Raw genomic sequence first — 19,762 nt, 5'->3', positions numbered from 1 at the left:
GACACGGAGTATTTATAATCCGGCATTTAAGTAGGTTTGCATGAAAAAGCGAAACTGTTATAATGGACGCCATATGTTGTTTAAACATAAAATAAACATTTTTACTTGAGTTCTGGATGAGGTTTTTTGTTTTGTTTTTTTAAGTGATGACAAATATCGCAATAATCGTCTTCAAGTGTAGTATCGGGATTAATCGGGATAAAATCGAATCGTAACCTGTGAATCGTGATACGAATCATATCGCCAGATATGAGGAATTACACACTCCTAGTAAATATATACAGTACAGTGCACCCCACAGGTCACATTCCATTATAATCTGAATTATGTGTAATGTATTGTTTTCAGACTGCAAGTTTAACTGCCATAAACGCTGCGCATACAAAGTTCCTAACGACTGTCTGGGGGAAACCATTGGAGGTATGTGGCTGTATAAACGTCTATTTGCTATTACTACAAATCTAACCCTGCCTGTTTGAGTTGCATAAAACGATCTCGTTTGCTTGCTTTCCTAAATTATTAACAAATATAATCACACTGGACTCTATCTCATTGCCACTAATCTCTTTATCTTCTCAGAAAACAGAAGTAACAGTGGTAAGTCTGCATGTGTATGTGCTGAATGGTATTCATCCAAGTAAAAAGCAACATCTTTTTATAACATAACATGTTAAAAAATGGTTTGACTTACATTATTTATTTAAATGTTCCCAGACATGTTAAGTCCCAGTGCTGACCCTGAGGTGCCTATGGACTACACCAGTGACTATGACTCCACAGACAAGTTACCAATGGACGATTCAGACGAGGCTTGCAGCATCCCGGGCTCCTTCTCTCCTGAGAGTAACCAAGATGGAGTCAATGCAGACCAGAGGTATTCAAAGAGAACATAAAACAGTTTGCATATACAGTGGTACCTTTACATAAGAAGTTAATTCGTTCCAGAACCTTGTTTGTAAGTCGAAATGGTCATATGTCGAACAAGATTTTTCCATAAGAATACATTATAATTCCATTAATTCATTCCACAGCCCAAAAACCTACACTAAATCCTTAATAATCCTTAATAAATTCTGCTGATACTATTACAAATGGCAATTACACATTGCAAAACAAATAAATTATAAATAAAAATCTGAATAATAATATAATAATAATAATGATAATGTAACGAATAGGGTTCTAATGTGGCGGACATTTTTTGCTGTACCTGAACGCACTGCGTGACGGCCGTGACAGAGAGACTGAGCGGTAAGGTTCAGAGCTTAATACTTTCACTTTCAATGTTTTCTTGAGAACACAGTCAACTGCGGCGGAGAGTAGGCGTTTGTGTTGAATACGTTTTGAAATAAATGATAAAAACCTAACTAAACTAGCGATTTCTTTGGTGATGTTACCAAAATAATGATCACCTTAACTTATAAAGACTGGCGAATGATGATCGGGGGAGGACCATGGAGATGTATTGTCGAGCCAGTTCACACGCTCATATTTTTCTTAAATTTGCATCAGCATTTCAATGGTAAGCGTCACGTTTTTCCTTGTTTCACCACCTGCACCAACCTTTTTGAAACCGGTGTTGATTTCTCTCACAAGAAAATGCACCAGGCGTCCTTCTGCGGTGCTGTCTTGTCGTCGTATTTCGAGCATGTCGTCGGATGTAGAAACAAATGGCGAGTCAGATTTTACGTCGGATGTTGAAAAGATAGTGTGTCGAAGCGATCGTATGTCGAGGTACCACTGTACAGACACATTTTATATTCTAACTTACACCTGCGTTTTGTACTTCTTCCCAGTGTATACATTCCACTCATGAGGGTGGTCCAGTCAGTCAGACAGACAACCCGTCGATCCAGCACAGCTATCAAAGAGGGATGGATGGTTCACTACAGCAATAAGGACACATTGGTAGCTTCATCGCTAAAATGATATGTCTTATGTGGTTCTCCCTGTTTCCTTTCCTTTCTTAGAGCTTTTTACCTCTGCCAGGGTTCTGTAGCCTGCTTTCTTGGTCAGATAATGGAGTGTATCCAAGATTTTCTTTATTATGAACATGGCAAAATATGGTATTTACAGTATGTCTTTTGAAAAATCATGGATGGATGGATGGATGGATTTATACTTTTTTCATAGGAAGACAGTCATTTCTAAACAAAAGCCACCAGTTATGGTTCCACATTACATGCATAATGTAATTCTCATTGTTTTTTTTTTTTTTTTTTTTTTTTTTTTTTTTTTTGTAATCAACTATATTTTTTATGCACAATTGTATTTTGATCCACTTTAGGGCTGGATTTGACATTCTTCTTTTTACTTACTGTATTTTCCCTATGCATATTCCTCCTGCATTTACACTTTCTCTGCTTTCTGTGCTTTTTTTTTTTTTTTTTTTTTTAACTTTTCTTTTTCTTTCACTTTCTCTACCTCTTAGTCTTCCTGTCACCTGGCCATTCTGCTTCTATTCCTATGGAAGTCAACTCTCAACCTTACCTTACACGCCCTCTGCACTCCCCTAACAGAGAAAGAGACACTACTGGCGTCTGGACTGTAAGTGCATCATCCTTTTCCAGAACAACACCTCAAACAAATACTACAAGGTAAGTCCAGATTCCTCCATCGTGTTATCAAATGCCGTAATTGCAGTAAGCCCCCCTGATTTTGTCCTGGATTCGACTTCCTCATAGGAGATCCCTCTCTCAGAAATCCTAGAGGTGCGACCTGCTGGCAATTTCACTCTGGTACCATCCGGGACAAACCCACACTGCTTTGAGATCATCACGGGCACCATGTGCTACTTTGTGGGTGAAGACCCCAACACCCTTCCTCCCCTGTCTAATCAACATGCCACCCCCCAGTCACCTCCATCCCCCAGCCAAGTGGCACCCAATAGCGGTATCGGGCGTGAGGTGGCCAAGGTGTGGGAGAACGTCATCCGTCAGGCCCTCATGCCGGTCATCTTCCAGGATGCCCCCACAGCAGAGGGGAATGCCACTCATAGTGAGTCACACCTTCACTGTGTTAACAGTGCAAATTGAGGCGATGTAATTGCTATTGACAAAAATGAACTACTTCCAATTCATCCCAAAAGGCACTCAATATTACACCTGCTTTTTCTATTTTTTTCTCATGTACCATTCAGACAGATTTGACTTTGTAGACTTTGTAGTTGTTGTAAGAACATCATTCCCTTGTTTATGGCTAAGAACCTGGGATTCATTGCAAAATTGTTCCCTGGGAACATTGTTGTTTTCATCAACAATAGCGACAATATTTCATCGCCGAACAATTTTTTTCATGACAGTGACGTGGCGATGACGAGCTTAACGTATCTTGGGAGACTAAAACATAACGAGACGACAACTACAACAAAATGCGACAGTTTCTGTCGTATGTTTACAGTGCATGACATTTTCATATTGTACGTTTACTATTTCAGCCTGCATCCTAGCAGTATTCAGGTCGTCTCACTCATGCGACACGTGCCCCGCGAGCCTGCGCCCACCCCTCATCTATGTGTAGGATGTGGTTCAAGCTAGGCTGCACTCCAGGCTTACTTGTTTTGAAACACATGGTAGGATTAGTTTAACTTATCTTGGCAAGAGAGAATATGCAATGTTGCTTTAGCCTGTAAAGGTCTGTTCTGAGTGATCATCACACACTAAATGCAGCTTGTAGCGTGAGCGTAGCACTCGTGTTCATGTTAGCATTAGCAGATATTTTAGTCTGGCAAGGATTCTCTTAAACTATCGGACAACTTTTTTTTTTTCTTACATAGTTTGTGGCATCCAGGTAGGTATGATTAATTGAAAATAATGCACGGTTATCCAGCGGAGTGTGTATCCTCATCATGAAGTTAGCATTGTCCTTGTAGACGCTACAATATGTGCTCGTCTGTCAATGTTCATTCGAAATTATTATTAAATAATTATAAATTTGTCAGTTTTTTCGTCAACGAAAGGTAGACGAAGACGAACACATTTTGAAATGACTAAAATATGACTAACAAGTATTTTCGTCCAAAACAAAGTTTTCTGTGCCCCACTGCAGATCAGTGTCAGTTAGATGTTTCTATCCATAACAAGATTTACTTAAGGGGATCGGATGTTGAGGATCATAATCTTATGGTTAAGCTTTATAGCTGTTTGAAGTTCTGAACCGCCTGCTAAATTGGATTCCTGTTCACCCCGAGTGCTTTACTCGAGCACATGACACAGGAGTTTTGCATTTTCATTAAAAGGTAGACCTTCCATGGCATGGCATGTCAAGAACAGATCCTGTTTGGACAGAATTTCCATATATAGAGTACATTTTACTGTGTGATGGCTACAAATGCCAACGCTGTTGCACAAGGAAAACCTCTGTAACCTTCAAGTATTGATAGTCTTACACCTGTCTGAATGATACTTCAAATGAAATAGAAAAAAAAAAACGCATATGTTAAGGGGCTTTTGAATCACCTACGCTGGATATTACTAAGCAAACTTGTAAGAGCCATATATGTAAAAACGTATTTACTGTGGATATTACTTTGTAACATACTGTACTTATTTCCCATTTAGGGCAAGCTTCTGTCAGCATTTCTGTATCTAACAGTCAAATACAAGAAAATGTGGTAGGACTTTTTTTATCGTCTTTTCAAACACTTTCATTATTCAAGAAACGTTAGTGTATCTATGATAACTCATATACGGTTGCGTTTGCTGTATTTTCTTGCAGGACATTGGAACAGTCTATCAAATCTTTGCAGATGAAGTTCTGGGATCTGGACAATTTGGAGTTGTCTATGGAGGTATGCTTTCACAAAGCAAATCGAGATAGAATGTATAACACAACAAAACAAATGGGCACAGTTCTAAATGTTTACTTCCTCCCTCAGGAAAGCACCGAAAGACTGGGAGGGATGTGGCAGTCAAAGTTATTGACAAACTCCGCTTCCCAACTAAGCAGGAGAGCCAGCTAAGGAATGAGGTGGCCATCTTACAGGTAAACACCGACTGCCATCCTTCACGACCCACTTTTTGACAAAATAATGACAAAAACTATTCATCTTTATTCCTTTTGTAAATGTCATGTGACCAAACCTGAGAAACCGGTCGACAGACTCACCATATGACGCGAGTTGTTGACGTGATGGTTTTGAATTTGTTAAAATGTTATGTAACATGGCGTTTTCCCCCCTGAGTTTGATTCATTAATCTGCTGGACTTTAACACCTCAAACATCTGAACCTTTTCTAAAAAAAAAAAAAAAAAAAAAAAAAAAAAAACAATGAAAGACTGTTTATGGGTATGTTGTATACATACTATAGTTTCCACACCCCCGTCATGATTCATATTTCATTCTTAAATTTGTCAGCTGTATTAAATGAGCACAAGACCTTTGCTGTAGTCACAAAAAAAACAAACAAATACATGTATTTGTTTTAACGAGTTGTACAACATGTTTGTACTCTGACATTAAAGTTGCAATTTATATAGAGCCAGATGAGGGCGACAAAGGATAGCATAGTGCTGGCCTTTCAAATGTTGTTTATAGATCTTTCAAGAGCTTTCTTCCCCAGAAGTTCAACAAGCATTAACTTGTACTTTATTTGAGTCATTTATCTGTCCTCTTTGCCAAGACCTGCCAGTAAATCTCAGCCTTATCCTTCCTGGTGCCTTCTTTGTCACTTACAACATAATTGGAATCCCACTTTTCAGAGTTTGCGCCACTTGGGCATTGTCAACCTGGAGTGTATGTTTGAAACCCCGGAGAAGGTTTTTGTTGTCATGGAGAAGCTCCATGGCGACATGCTTGAGATGATCCTCTCCAGCGAGAAGGGCCGACTGCCTGAGAGGCTCACCAAATTCCTCATCACTCAGGTGTGCATGCAAATGGCAACAAATACGATTTATGCGAACTAGTGCTTGTCTGTATGCTTCGTGGTGCCGTCAGGCACGCCAGCAAGTGTGTTGCTACGGCCTCTACATCCTGTTTTTGTTTGTGTAGATCCTCGCAGCCTTGCGACACCTGCACTTTAAGAACATCGTCCACTGCGATCTCAAACCTGAAAATGTGCTGCTTGCCTCTGCTGATCCTTTTCCACAGGTGGGCCAACAGTCATCATCAAAGATTTAAAAATGTTCATTATTTATATTTATTTCCGTTTATTATTTAGGGCTGAAGTTATCGGATATTTTAGTTTTCAACTGAAAATTCCATCTATTAATCTAGTAATTGGATAAAACTTATTTTTTTAGGTTAGAAAACAAGGCATTTCACCTAATATTGAACCAGTTTTAGACAATGTCTTTTTTTTTTTTTTTAGATGAACATTGTTGAAAACAGCCAACAGTTGCATCTCAGATGTAACTAGAATAAAACCCCAACAAATTTACTGCTTTTACTCAAAAAACGTAAGACCTTATTAAAAAAAAAAAATCTTATTTTTTACCTAAAAGTGTCATTACGCTTGATTACACACATTACTTAAAAGCTGTTTTTCCCCATATGTTTCAATTGAATTTCCATTTGTGTCAAGCTAATTCTAAGTTCTAGTTGAGTTTTAAGTTATTCTGAATTGTAAGTCCTGATAAGAGGTTTTTGCAGTGTTCAAAATGTATGTATACCATACCCATTGGTAATACCTGCAGTATTGGAGCACATTAGGCAGTAGTGCTACTTGGTGTTTTATCGATCAATGACTACTGAGCTAAAATTGACAGTTAGCTTTATTATGTTTTTATTTTACACCCTCATCACTCTACAGCGCTGTGTTTTTACAGTTTAAATAAAGCCTTATGAAAGACGCATTAGCCACGCATTAATAGAAACCTAGCTCTCGGCAGGGCTCGCGTTCCGTTAGTAAGGTACAGTAACGTTGATTACTTGATTTTAAAGGTGTAACGGTACATGTATTTGTATTGAACCGTTTCGTTTCGGGGTGCTCGGTTCGGAACGGAGGCGTACCAAACAAGTTTCTGACGTAACGTAACACTTACTTTTCGAGGCTGTGAGTTGATTGGGTTACAGTTTCTTTGTGATTATATTTACTCCATCTTCTCTACTACAATGAAGACCAACACGGTAGGACAGTATAACCCAGAAACGTCAACGGCGCGATAACGTGGCCGCCGCGAGAACGCTGTGAAACACGGGCGTTAAAGTCAATCAGCCAATGCACACCAGTCGCAGTGCAGTGCAGTGTTAGACGCGTCCCAGAAGCGGCTCAACGCGACGCACTAGAAAAGAACGGCAGAGTTTATTATTTGATGCGAGACGCGGCCCTCCTGCATCAATACTACTAGCTAGGATCGGGCAGACCGGAAGTCACTCGCGTGAAAATACAGTGGATCCGGTCGATTTTCAAACTAATATGCAATCGTAACCCACTTTTGAGTCCATCAGATCTCTTGAGTGGTAGATCGGGGCACAGTTGACGTCTCTTTGTTGATTTACTGCTGTCTTCTCAGCTATAATAATAACCAACACGGCCCCGTGTTCAATACAAAACCCTCCTACCACAACAAAACAAGTAGGAACTAATATTAACATAGGAACTAAAGTTATACAACATAAAATATACAATATAAATGAATACTACATCACATTTGTAAAATATAAACACATAATAAAATTAATAATAGCCCATTTAAATAAAATAAATTGAAATGAGCTAAAACACCTGTAATTAAATAATAAGAATAATACACAGATCCTCCTTACACAATTAAATTGATTAATTTCTGTGTGGCGCTTTAACTTCAGAAAATCCACCAATAAAGCTTTTGAAAACCGTTCATAAGAAAAAAAAAGATTCATTGAGGCATTTGATTTGTAAAGTACATGTTAACATTTTTGTCATTGGGATTGCTCTCTTTAGCAAAGGACTTCTTTTTTCTTCTTTCTTTCAGAAAGAAAGCTGACCTATAAGCAGGGTCTGAAAGGCCAAAGGCAAATTGTTGTTGGATTATTATCTTTAAATACCTGCTACTTTTTTGAGCAGAATTCTAGCTTTGTATAGGCTAATGTTCCTATTGTTGAAAGCACAAAGGTGTGTAATAAACAACTAGCACATTTATATTTTGCATTTTGTTTCTTTCTTTACCGAAAATGAACCGAACCGTGACTTCAAAACGGAGGTACGTACCGAACCGAGATTTTTGTGTACCGTTACACCCTTACTTGATTTTATTTATTAGTGCTACGTTAACTTAATTTTTCCTTGTCCTGAGTATCACTCCTCTGCTCTCGGAGTAAATCGTGTGTCTTCAGTGGATGGAGCTGCAGGATTGAAGACGTGCTGTATGCAAGCGCTGTCTTATAGTGAATACATGAAATAGCGTTCGCCTTGGTATCCAGCTTGAAATGCTTCCGCATTTTTGACATTTTTTGCTTTTTCTCGGTGCCTTTCTGTTCGCTTTCGTCGGCTTCTTTGTCATTACCTCTATATTCATGCATGATTGAAATACAATATATCCGCCGCCTTTGTCTTATTCTTATATGTACGTGATGTCAGCGCGTGGTGCTGCATTAAAAGTAGTTTGGCCAAAATGTCATTTTTTGAGCTGGCGAAATTAAATGATTCCTCGAGGCAGAGAAAATTCCTCAATCAATTTTTTTGCTCGAATTATTCGAGTGATCGTTTCAGCTCTATTATTATTTTTCAATTGCTTAAAGGGACAGACAGCACCTTTATCATGTGTATCTCAGATTAAAGAATGTTGTTTCATCAATTGAAGAAACACAGAATTTGATTTTTCTGAAGTGTTATTGTGGAAAAAAATAGTAGATTACAGTATTTACAGGAAGTCGTCATCACAAGCAACAATTTTATCAGTGCGGGTGTTATTTTACAGATAATCAAATGCGAGTATACCAGATTGTACAGCCTTCCTGATGAAGTCAAGCATACTCATTATGAATCATTATCACATGCACCTGCGCTCAAGTATGTATGTGGCATATAACTGTCATCGTACAATGGCTGTTGTCACAGACGTCTAAGAATTTGGAAATTTGCAGGCAGACCCCGGGTTACGAATGAGTTCCTTTCCTACGCTGGCGACGTAAAACGAATTTACCTGTGAGTGGGAATTAACCCTTTAAGTACCCTAAATACAAATACTCCCAAAATCTCAAAATACTAGGGCTGTCAAACGATTAAAATTTTTAATCGAGTTAATTACAGCTTAAAAATTAATTAATCGCAATTCAAACCATCTATAACAGGGGTGGGCAAACCGGTCCTCGAGGGCCGCAGTGGGTCCTGGTCTTTGTTCCAACTGATTCAGTACACACAGTATAACCAATGAGGTTTCAGTGGAAACAAGGAGCACCTGACTGCAATCAACTGATTGCACTTGTAAGAAACCAGATTGGTGAAAGGCTGTCCTCATGATGGGTATGAACAAAAACCCGCACCCACTGCGGCCCTTTGTGGAATTAATTGCCCACCCCTGATCTATAAAATATGCCATATTTTTCTGTAAATTATATATATATTCTGTAAAATAAATTGTTGGAATGGAAAGATAAGACACAAGATGGATATATACAGTGGGGAGAACAAGTATTTGATACATTGGCAGTGTATCAAATACTTGTTCTCTCCACTGTACATTCAACATACGGTACATAAGGACTGTAGTGGGCATTTCACTCTACTGTCATTTAAATCTGTCTATGCTGTCCTCACTCCGAAGCGTCTACTTTTTCCAAAGCTAGACAGCTAGTGAACGACGCCTTAATAATCAGACTTCTCCCTTTTTCATCTGATTTATTAATAAAATAGCCTCAAACCATTGTCCTCTTTAGACCGTCGTAACACTACAACAAAAAGAAGTATACAAGCATTGCATTAGCAACAACGTTAGCTTAGCATGCTATACAGGTTCACTAAACATAAATAAAAAGCGTCTCATACAAAAAATAGAACATTTCGCTTACTAACATAATATGTACATTCCTTACAACAACCATACTTACGGACAAATCTTGTCCAAGGATCATATAAGCACAACATTACAACGTAGGCGTCAGCCCGAGACGTCATGCAGCCATATTGAACTGGCAAGAAAAAAAATAAACCATGTCGCAAAGCGACCACAAGAGTTCGCTGTTAGACAGCACAAAAAGCCTGCTGTAAAACTTGCCAAAGGCAGAATACTGTCTGAGCGGGACATGTGCATTAATTGCGTTAAATATTTTAACGTGATTAATTTAAATAATTAATTACCGAGCGTTAACGCGATAATTTTGACAGCCCTACAAAATACCTATCCCAAAACATGTACTATACATCATTGTACAGTCCTCGCCAAGACGTTGGAGCTAAGCTGTCATCTCCGTGCATACATGTGCTTTTACTCGCGTCCAGAAATACTACCTGCTCTACGCTTAAAATTATGCATCACAAAACAAATGTCAACATCATAATCAAATACATTTCGGCAAAGAGCAGAACAGTCATTATTGAAATAAAGTAAAAAATAAGATATTCCGTGGCACAATAAGGTACTGTTTACGTGACTTTAAAAAAATGACTGGAGACAAAATGGCGGACGAAACCCCGGCGTCGTAAAGTCGAAATCACGTAGGTCGGGCACGTCGTAAGCCAGGGACGACCTATACATACTTAGATATTGTGAGCAACCGTCGTTCTCATGAAAGTCATTAATTCTAGGTGTTGTCTGTCTTTTAATTTTACCAGGTCATTGTAGTACTTGTTGTGCACTAAGAATGATAAACTGGGTTTAACAATTAGAGGAATTTTTAAGTCTTAATTAAACTGTACGTCTTACGGTTACAAATGTGGCTCCACCTATCTTCTCTTTTCAGGTGAAATTGTGTGATTTCGGCTTTGCCCGAATCATCGGGGAGAAGTCGTTCCGTCGTTCAGTAGTCGGTACGCCGGCTTACCTCGCCCCAGAGGTCCTGCTCAACCAGGGCTACAATCGCTCGCTGGACATGTGGTCCGTGGGCGTCATCATGTATGTCAGCCTCAGCGGGACCTTCCCTTTTAACGAGGATGAAGATATCAATGACCAGATACACAATGCTGCCTTCATGTACCCTTCCAACCCCTGGAAACAGATTTCTTGTGATGGTAGACAGCTGCATTTTTACCTGTTGTTGTTGTTGCTGTAAGAGTTTTATTAATATGACCCGTGTGATTTCTAGCCATTGACTTGATCAACAATCTGCTGCAAGTTAAGATGAGGAAGCGCTACAGCGTTGACAAGAGTCTTAGCCATGCTTATTTACAGGTAACACATAAAACCAACCAACACAATCTTTAACGGGACTAAATGGGATTTTTAGTTGATTTAAAATACTTTTCTACTAATGCATGTTCTACCAATGCCCTGATGAGTACACGGAGCCCTGACATTTTAACTGAAACCGCCCCAAAAAGCCGGTTTCTTACCTTCAGGGTTCAGGTCGACCACTCTGGAAGAACACGCGCCTGTCCACGTTCACACGCATTCCCCACGGCACTAGCGCTGTTCCACTGCACCACCGCCTAGTCTCTGCTTGGCAAAAACACTTTTTTAATCCACCTAACTTGCTACTAAATGTTTTTATATTTCTGGTGCTGATTTGATGGGCAAAACGCTCATTGCTTTATGTTCGTGCTCGAACATGCATGCGCGCCAAGTTTAACACAGGCTGCAGTTGCACTTTAGGCCGGAGGTTACAGTCGCAAGTTAAAGGGACTATATGGAGTTTGACACTTTTTTAAGAAATAACAAACCTTCCTTATCTCTTTAAATGATAAACACGGTTTTATATTAATATCCATGAAGTCTTTTAATTTTTATTGATAATGTCCTGATAACACCCAGTATTTTTGCACTCTGGTCCAAGTACGAGTGTTCTGATTTTGAGGATCTTCCCCGATCCGATACCTCGGCAATGTATTTAGGAGACAACAAAGCACATCCAATTACAAAAAAAAATATATATGTATATACTGTATTATCTCAATTGTCAGACTATATGAAAGGTTTAGTGCACAGTTGCTTTAATTGAAGAAAGCAAAAATAATAAAATATATACAAATGGGTATGGAAAATCATGTTTTGCACTGCACAATAGTTGTGCAACATAAAATAAGGTTGCAAACAAATTATTTTTCAATATTGTTTTAAATAAATAAACTGATATAAAAATGAAATATTGGAAATTCCACTATCTGCAGTACAACAAAAAATAATAAAAGGTTATGAAATCAATTTTAAGTAACACGGAAGTGGTTAATTTCATTTCAAAAAATAAATACATTGTAAAAACCCGATCTTTTTCCCACGATTTTGCATCTCAGAAAATATGGTGATTGGGCACGATTTCCAATCATGTGATCGGGTGGGGACCATATTTAATTACAGTGATCCCTTGCTACTTCGCACCCTCAGTCCATCGCGGATTTCTTTTTTTTTGCAATTTAAAAAAATAAATACATCCAGATGAGCTGTCCCGATATAATCACGTAGTCTCACTCTCTCCTCCTGCTCCTTTTCTTGGTCAGGCAGTGTACTGGAGTTGCTTATTAAAGTTAACAATGATGACAAACGTTAAGTTTTGATCTTGCCAGAGATGCCTGGAAGCCGGATCCTCAAAGAGCCAATCATTGTTTAACTTGTTAAGCTGTTGCAGTGGCAACTCAGTGTGTGTAAGTGAGCAGCTTGAGCGGACTCACTCAATGAACCATTTAATAAGGACAAGTATTTTTCTACCCTATTCATGTTTAAAAATAATTAGTTGGGACGGTAATAAGTTTAAAACATATAATTACATTTGAAGTGCTTAAAACAATTTCTTAAAATATATATGGCTGAAAACAGACTTAAAAAGCAGTTTCTGCTCTTGCACTCTTAAAAAAAAAAAACTGCCGTGTTTTAAGCCAAAAGAACTGTTGTGTTTTGATAGAACAATATGTCTATATGCTGCCATAGCAGATTCATGGCGCATTAAGCTCCCCAATTATTTTTAATTTGTCCGTTTTACCCTGGAAACCCCCGTTTAGCGACGTCGCGCAACCGCTTTTGTTTCAACCCACCCATAAAACGAAGGTAATGATAATTATTATTAAAATGTCTCTCATTTTTAGCTTAGGATCATTAATTGATGTCTAATATTTCGTTTTTTAAAAAAAGACTTTAAAAAATGATTCACTCGCATATTTTCAACTTTTAAACAAATTATGTCACAATGAAAAACATTTTGTCTACAAAAAAGTCACAGATATCTACCTCATAATTATCGCTTGTTTTTTTTTTTTGTTTTTTGTTTTTTGTTTTGTTTTGGGTTTTTTTGTTACTGTCGCATTTTCTCCGATATGTTAGAAGATAAATAATCGATCTATACAAAGAAAATTTGGAAAAACAACGTTTAAAAGGGTCAATATATTGAAAAAGAAAATCTTGACCATTCCTCGATGTCTGCGATTTCTGCACGCGACCCTTGTTATATTATCATGTTTCACCCATAAAATCCCCCCAAAATCCAGCTGTGGCCATTCACAGCTGTGTCTTGACACTCAGTGATACATGCTACATGGAGTTTTTGGATCGAAACAAGGTTAGTAAGCGATGATATCTTCTTAAAGTCGTGGCGTCTTTAATTCTGCTCCTTCATGCTCTCACCTCCAATTAGAGTTTAGCTGTTTAAATTTATTTTATTTTTTATTTTTTTACTGCCATCCTGTTCAAAATTTTTCTTCCCCCAGAAAATTGAGATTTTAAGCTTTCCAATGATGTATCACACATGCATATCGGACAATTTTGAAAGTTGGCCAAATTGGGGGTCTCAGAGCGGAATTTCAAGTCACCTGAGTGTTTTCCGCCAGATATACTTTTTTTTTTTAAATTGTTTTAATTTTTTTTTTTTTTTCAAAATTAAACATGTCTCATATGTATCTCTTTCCAATGCTAAATCTGAATAAATACATTTAACACACACACAAAAAAAAATAATAAAAATTTAGGAGTGGGGGGCGCTACTTCGTGGTTTTTGGATTTTCACTTATTGCGGCAGGTTCTGGTCCACAACTCCACATTAACCGCGAAAAACGAGGTATGTATGTTATGTACTGTATCTCTACTGGTCTTGGTTGGTGAACTCATTCCACTGCTAGCCCAGTATATTGAAAGTATTCACGGAACGTTTTTGGTATTTAACCAAAGAAGAAAATTTACACTAAAAATACCTATTCACGGTGATAGACTTACCAATCTATTTCTCAGCCGTCCCAGTCAAAATGGATTGAACGTCTAACACAGTTAGTGACTTAACATGAGTGAACCGTACTGTGTCACATCTATTAAAAACAAAGTATGAAAGTGATGATGACTTGGATGAGCATCAAGTATTGATAAATGGGAAAAACAACTGGGTGAGTCTCGGGTCATTTCAGTTCTCCCTGACACACCCTCACCCAGACGGCCTGTAATGTGCTTGCTTAATGATGCACTCAAAAAGCCATTTTCAACTTTCCAACACCCCTCAGGACTATCAGACATGGCTGGACCTGCGAGAGCTGGAGACCAAGTTGGGGGAGCGTTACATCACCCACGAAAGCGACGACAGCCGCTGGCAGTCTTTCGCCCACCAGTACACTCTGACATATCCCGCTCACCTCGTACCCCCGTTGCCGTCACCCGCCTCAGATGACGAAGAGGGAAGGGACGACACAGACGTGCAAGGCCTCACAGAGCGCGTCAGCATCCTCTGAAGGTCCGCCGGGCTTTAGAAGTTGTTCTGTTAACAGTGTTTACACAGTCATCACCATTATCAGCTGTATGACAGCACTTTGTTTGTCAAGGCGTAATTTCATCCAGGCAGTCTAATTCAAATAGTTTTCTCCTCTAATTGCTTTTTGAAATGTTGAAAATGTTTCATCAAGTACCGGGAGTATTTGCAGATAACTGACAGAATAAATCCAGAAGTAAAAGTAAACTATAAAGAAAATAATACAATTATGAGTGGCCAAACATTTACAATACACATTCAGTCGCTAACTGAAGTTTGTCCTTTCAAAATGCTTTTAAACTAAGGATGTCCCGTTTCGTTTTGAGAATCTGCCGATACAGAGTCCCGATCCGATACCGGGAAGGAAAAAAGTTTTTGTTTTTATTTGAACAAAAGTTCCAAACATGTTACAGTACTTTACTTTTTACAGTACTTCTTCCGCTTTTTCCTGGAGTGTTGCGGACTATAAAACGTATATATTTTTGTATCTTTTGGCAATGCCATTTCTGAATTACTTTACTTTTTAGCTCTTAAAATGATCATGTAAATTAAGCCTGAACGATATTGGAAAAAACTGACATTGCGATATATAGATTTCCAAGGTTCAACACTTACTTTTTGCATTGGTTGCACTTTTTTCTCAAGGTGCCCCAGCACAAAACGTAGGCGCACCCACATTTTTCATTGTATCACCTTTAACGCCATACTTTAAATCACTCTTCATAACATCCATTCATCTTCTGAACCACTTATCCTCACAAGGGTTGCAGAGGTGCTGGAGCCTATCACAGCTAACTCAATGCAGAAAGCGGGTTACACCCTGAACAGGTTGCTAGCCAGTCGCCGGCCAAATGTAGGCACACAACCATTCACGGACACAATCACACCTACGGACAATTTGGAGTGTTCAATCAGCATACCATTTATGTTTTTTTGGGAGGTGGAGCCAGGATTGAATCTACAATCCTAGAACTGTGAGGTGGACGTGCCACCACTGTCTCACCGTGCCGCCTTCATAACGTGAATGACCTTTAAGCAGGAATAATGTAGAAAAATGCTTGTCTTTATTCTTCATTGAGTAAAGCCTGAGTTATGCTTCTGCATTGCGGTGACGGCGAAGTGACTACGGCGTCAATGAGCATTCGATAGTTCTGCAGTGAGGGAACGCGTTGCTGTGTAATTCACCGCCAAGTTACTAGAGGTGTGCGGCGTTATATTTGTACGGTATTGGGGCATGCTTGTTGACTTCTTCTTGTCTAGTTTAACGGGAAAAAAATAAATAAACAATACAAGATGGAACGCTTGAATGTGGATCTTCAGTTCATCAACATTGAATAAATGTTGATCATACAAATGTTGAGGCGCAGAACATTTCAGGGCGGTCTGTCCGACTTTTGATGCCGCATAGAGTTCTAGCCTCGGGTGGAAACCAGCAATCTGTGGCGGCTAGCTTCAAACTGCCGTCGAGCACTGCATTCAGCGTTTTTTTCCGAGGTCTGCAAAGCCCTCCAACCCGATTTGTTTACGGTGTCCTACAACCAGCCAGTGGGAAGCCATAGCAGATTTCTGGCATCTATGGAACTTCCCAAACTGCGTTGGAAGCCTTGATGTTAACGTTGTCATAAAAGCACCGAGGCACTCTCAATCAGTGATGATGTATCGTGTGTGAACTGTCTGTTGTTTAAAATTTAACATCAAAACAACTCTTTGACAACAAACCTGTGCTTTGTTCTTTATATACTTGAGGTGTGACATTTAAATAAGTCACCGACTCACAGCAAACATATGTACACAATAAATGATGAAGTGCACCAACCAAAATGATAAAAAGCTGGCATTTTTTGGCCGACTGGGTCACCGCTTCGTGTGGCCATTCGATTCCGAACACACACATACTTGTCTCGGTGGTTCTTCCATTTTGTTCAATCGCTGGCTGACCTCCAGCTCCGTATTATCAGCAATCTCCTTCCACGAATTTCTTGCCATTTGGCAATCTTCATAATGTCTTGACGAGACATTGTAGAAGTTGTCGTACTTGCTCTTCGTTGATACTCTCGTCGGCTCGGTCAATTTTTGCGTGTGTAGAAAAATTATGTTCGATAATGGCGGTGATTTCGCGCTGAACCGCAAACAACAGTCTGAGCGAACCAATCACAGTCCATTTCCACTACGTCACACGCGTTGACGCGAAGTCGGAAAATTGAGAAGGAGCAGGAGAGGCTACGGCGCAGGGTCGTAAATCGGGTCGTCTTTGACGGCGCAGGTCTGACGTGGGAGCATAACTCGGCCTTAAGATCACGCAAATTCACTCATGCTGCCGAGAGCAGCCTCTCTACAAGAACATTGACTAAACGATGATTAACACATTTGTGCCTTTAATCGTAGAGCTACTGAGCTTTCTCTCGCTAGATCAGAGCAACAAACCTGTCCATCATCATTAACTTTAAGTGCCAATGGCCAGCTGCACTGGTGACCAAAAAAAATGCAGCAGAGGGAGGGTGAGAGGCTGTACGAGCATGAAGCAGAAAAACATAAATATATTTTTTTTAATCAAAATCCCGATCCTTTTCGCCTGATGCCGATCCTCTAAAAAATGGTGCAATTGGCCCTATTTTCGATCACGTGTACCTGATCGGGACATCCCTATTTTAAAATATGCCGAAAATTTCAGCAAGCTCACACATTTTGCTGTTTTCATGTACATTGTCAGTTTCAAGTTAATTTATCAAAGTGTGTGAGTATGACCAAAATGCATTTCTTATAGCATAGCATCTACTTAGTAGGTTGAAGTTCAATGAAAAGGGCTCTTAATGGTGATATTGACTCACAGTAGTGTACAAAAGAATAATGTTCCCATCAGATTGATCCATAATAATCCATAAAAGCAATCAGTTGGATTTATTTTGTAATATAACTACCTGAATCTTAGCCCCACTTAATGATAAAAATAGTAGTTTCTTTATTATTATGCTTTCAAATGACTCAACATTTGCGCTGCTGTGGTCTGCCCATAATGGTCCTGTCCAGCTGGAAGTATTGATTAGGCGACAGCACGTCTTCCTGTAATTAACACATGTCCTAATCATACATCTTAATGTTCCTGCCATGAAAATGTTAGGATTTAGTTTTCTCATTTCTGCCCATTTTACTCATTCACTTCCATTGACAGCGATCCGTTTAAACTTAGAGGGGCTGGCAGTGTTTTGCTGCAATTCATTCATGGGACATCCATCGCCATGAACTGGATGGCTGTTGCCATCAATGACTTACATGGCACAAAAATGTGCCCTCTTCTTTGTAATAAATCTTTTGTTGTGTATGTGTTGTAGCATTATTATTGATTATCTGCCTTGTCAATAGGTTTCATGTTTTTGCGTAGAACAATGTGGTAGAATTAGTGTAAAACAGTGTTGTTTTTATTATAAGCATGTGTACCCTGAAGTCTATGTAGTGTCCATTTTATCTACATACTTGGACAATGATGGTGATGCTTAGACTGTAGCACAATACAAACCATGAAGAATATTGACTCTTGTTCTGTCTTTTTTATGTATCGCTTTATATAAAATGCAAGATAAGATGCAAATAAACAAACACTAGCGCAACCTGCCACCAAGGCAAAAGTACTGCAACATAACAACATGTTAAAAGCGTCACAGTCACCTTAATAATACTGTTTTGACAGCTGAGTTGGCTCTTTGTCTTTTTCCTTTTAGTCATCAGATATCAGCAGACAGCGGTTTATTATCAAGTAGTTTCGATCTGAAAATCCTTTCAGCCCAGTGAACGCTTGTTATGTGCAAACAAACCTTGTTATTATGTATGGACTTATCAAAACAAAACAAAAAATATTAAGTTTAGTTCTCTAAATTGTAGATGTATAAAATTCAAATTTTAATGCCAATTGTGTGTCCGTGAAGCCCTGAGGGATCTTTTGGTGATTTTGGGGCTGCATAAACTTGAAAAATGATTACTGAGCGCGCAGAGAGGACAAACCGGGGCCGTTTACATTGTGACACCAAGACGCAACAAATGGGTTGCGGAATGGCCTCGCCTTTACATGGTGACTGCAAGAACGCAAACTTTTGATTCCGGCCTCAAAATCAGAACGATTTTACTGTTGCTCCGCAACAGTGTTGTTTTTAGCAACCCTTTTAATTTTCATAATAGTATTCAGGACGAAAATACTTACTTGTCTTAGTCATATTTTAGTAAAATGTGTTTGTCTTCATGTAGTCTTAGTCGACAAAATCTCATAAAAATTAGTCTAGTTTTAGTCACTCAAAATGTTTTTGTCCTTAAAATTCGAGTTTTAGTCTTAAAAATAAAGGTCTCCAACAGTTTCGAATGAACATAGACAGACGAGCTCATATTTTAGCGTCTACAAAGACAGCGCCAACTTCGTGACGATAATACACTCAGCGTGAAAAACAGTATATTATTTTCAATTAAACCCACTTAGAAGCCACGAACTGTATGTAAAATTGTTCGAGCATTTAAGAGAATGCTCGCCACGCTAAAGTTGATGCTGAAACGAATACTATGCTAATGCGACGAGTTACATTTAGTTTGGGATATTTTCTCAGCACAGACCTTTATAAGGCTAAAGCAACATTGCATATTCTCTCTTGCCAAGATAAGAAATAAATCTATGTTTTTCCAAACACGCAAGATGGAACGCAGCCTAGCTCGAAACACATCCTAAACCTAAACTGAGGAGAGTGAGGGAGAAAACTGAAAAATCACGTTTTTTTTTTTTTTAACAATTTATTTGAAAATAATGGTGGAAAATAAGTATTTGGTCAATATCAAAAGTTCATCTCAATACTTTGTTATGTACCCTTTGTTGGCAAATAACGGAGGCCAAACGTTTTCTGTAACTCTTCACAAGCTTTTCACACACTCTTGCTGGTATTTTGGCCCATTCCTCCATGCAGATCTCCTCTAGAGCAGTGATGTTTTGGGGCTGTCATTGGGCAACACGGGCTTTGAACTCCCTCCACAGGTTTTTCCTTGAGGTTGAGATCTGGAG

The 19,762-nt window shown here is 38.9% G+C and overlaps 1 protein-coding gene across 2 annotated transcripts in view; it reads left to right on the top strand.

The window, feature by feature from the left end:
• Positions 1-18,938, top strand: part of prkd2 (protein kinase D2) — a 65,743-nt gene extending 46,805 nt beyond the window's left edge. The window contains exons 6-19 of one of the 2 annotated variants that reach the window (XM_057838562.1): positions 349-420; positions 580-597; positions 715-874; positions 1,797-1,908; positions 2,520-2,597; positions 2,685-2,997; positions 4,560-4,612; positions 4,717-4,789; positions 4,877-4,983; positions 5,700-5,861; positions 5,989-6,087; positions 10,819-11,086; positions 11,161-11,246; positions 14,489-18,938. In XM_057838562.1, coding sequence (XP_057694545.1) covers positions 349-420; positions 580-597; positions 715-874; positions 1,797-1,908; positions 2,520-2,597; positions 2,685-2,997; positions 4,560-4,612; positions 4,717-4,789; positions 4,877-4,983; positions 5,700-5,861; positions 5,989-6,087; positions 10,819-11,086; positions 11,161-11,246; positions 14,489-14,713 — 1,826 coding nt within the window. In that variant the 3' untranslated portion in view covers positions 14,714-18,938. The remainder of the gene's footprint in view (positions 1-348; positions 421-579; positions 598-714; positions 875-1,796; positions 1,909-2,519; positions 2,598-2,684; positions 2,998-4,559; positions 4,613-4,716; positions 4,790-4,876; positions 4,984-5,699; positions 5,862-5,988; positions 6,088-10,818; positions 11,087-11,160; positions 11,247-14,488) is intronic. The other variant, XM_057838563.1, reaches the window with a different exon arrangement.
• Positions 18,939-19,762: the final 824 nt, after the last annotated feature.

Source organism: Corythoichthys intestinalis, chromosome 6 (genome assembly GCF_030265065.1).
Source record: "Corythoichthys intestinalis isolate RoL2023-P3 chromosome 6, ASM3026506v1, whole genome shotgun sequence".
Classification (NCBI taxonomy): Eukaryota; Metazoa; Chordata; class Actinopteri; order Syngnathiformes; family Syngnathidae; genus Corythoichthys; species Corythoichthys intestinalis.
The sequence above is the reverse complement of the archived record's forward strand: the minus strand, read 5'-3'. Positions and strand labels throughout refer to the sequence as shown.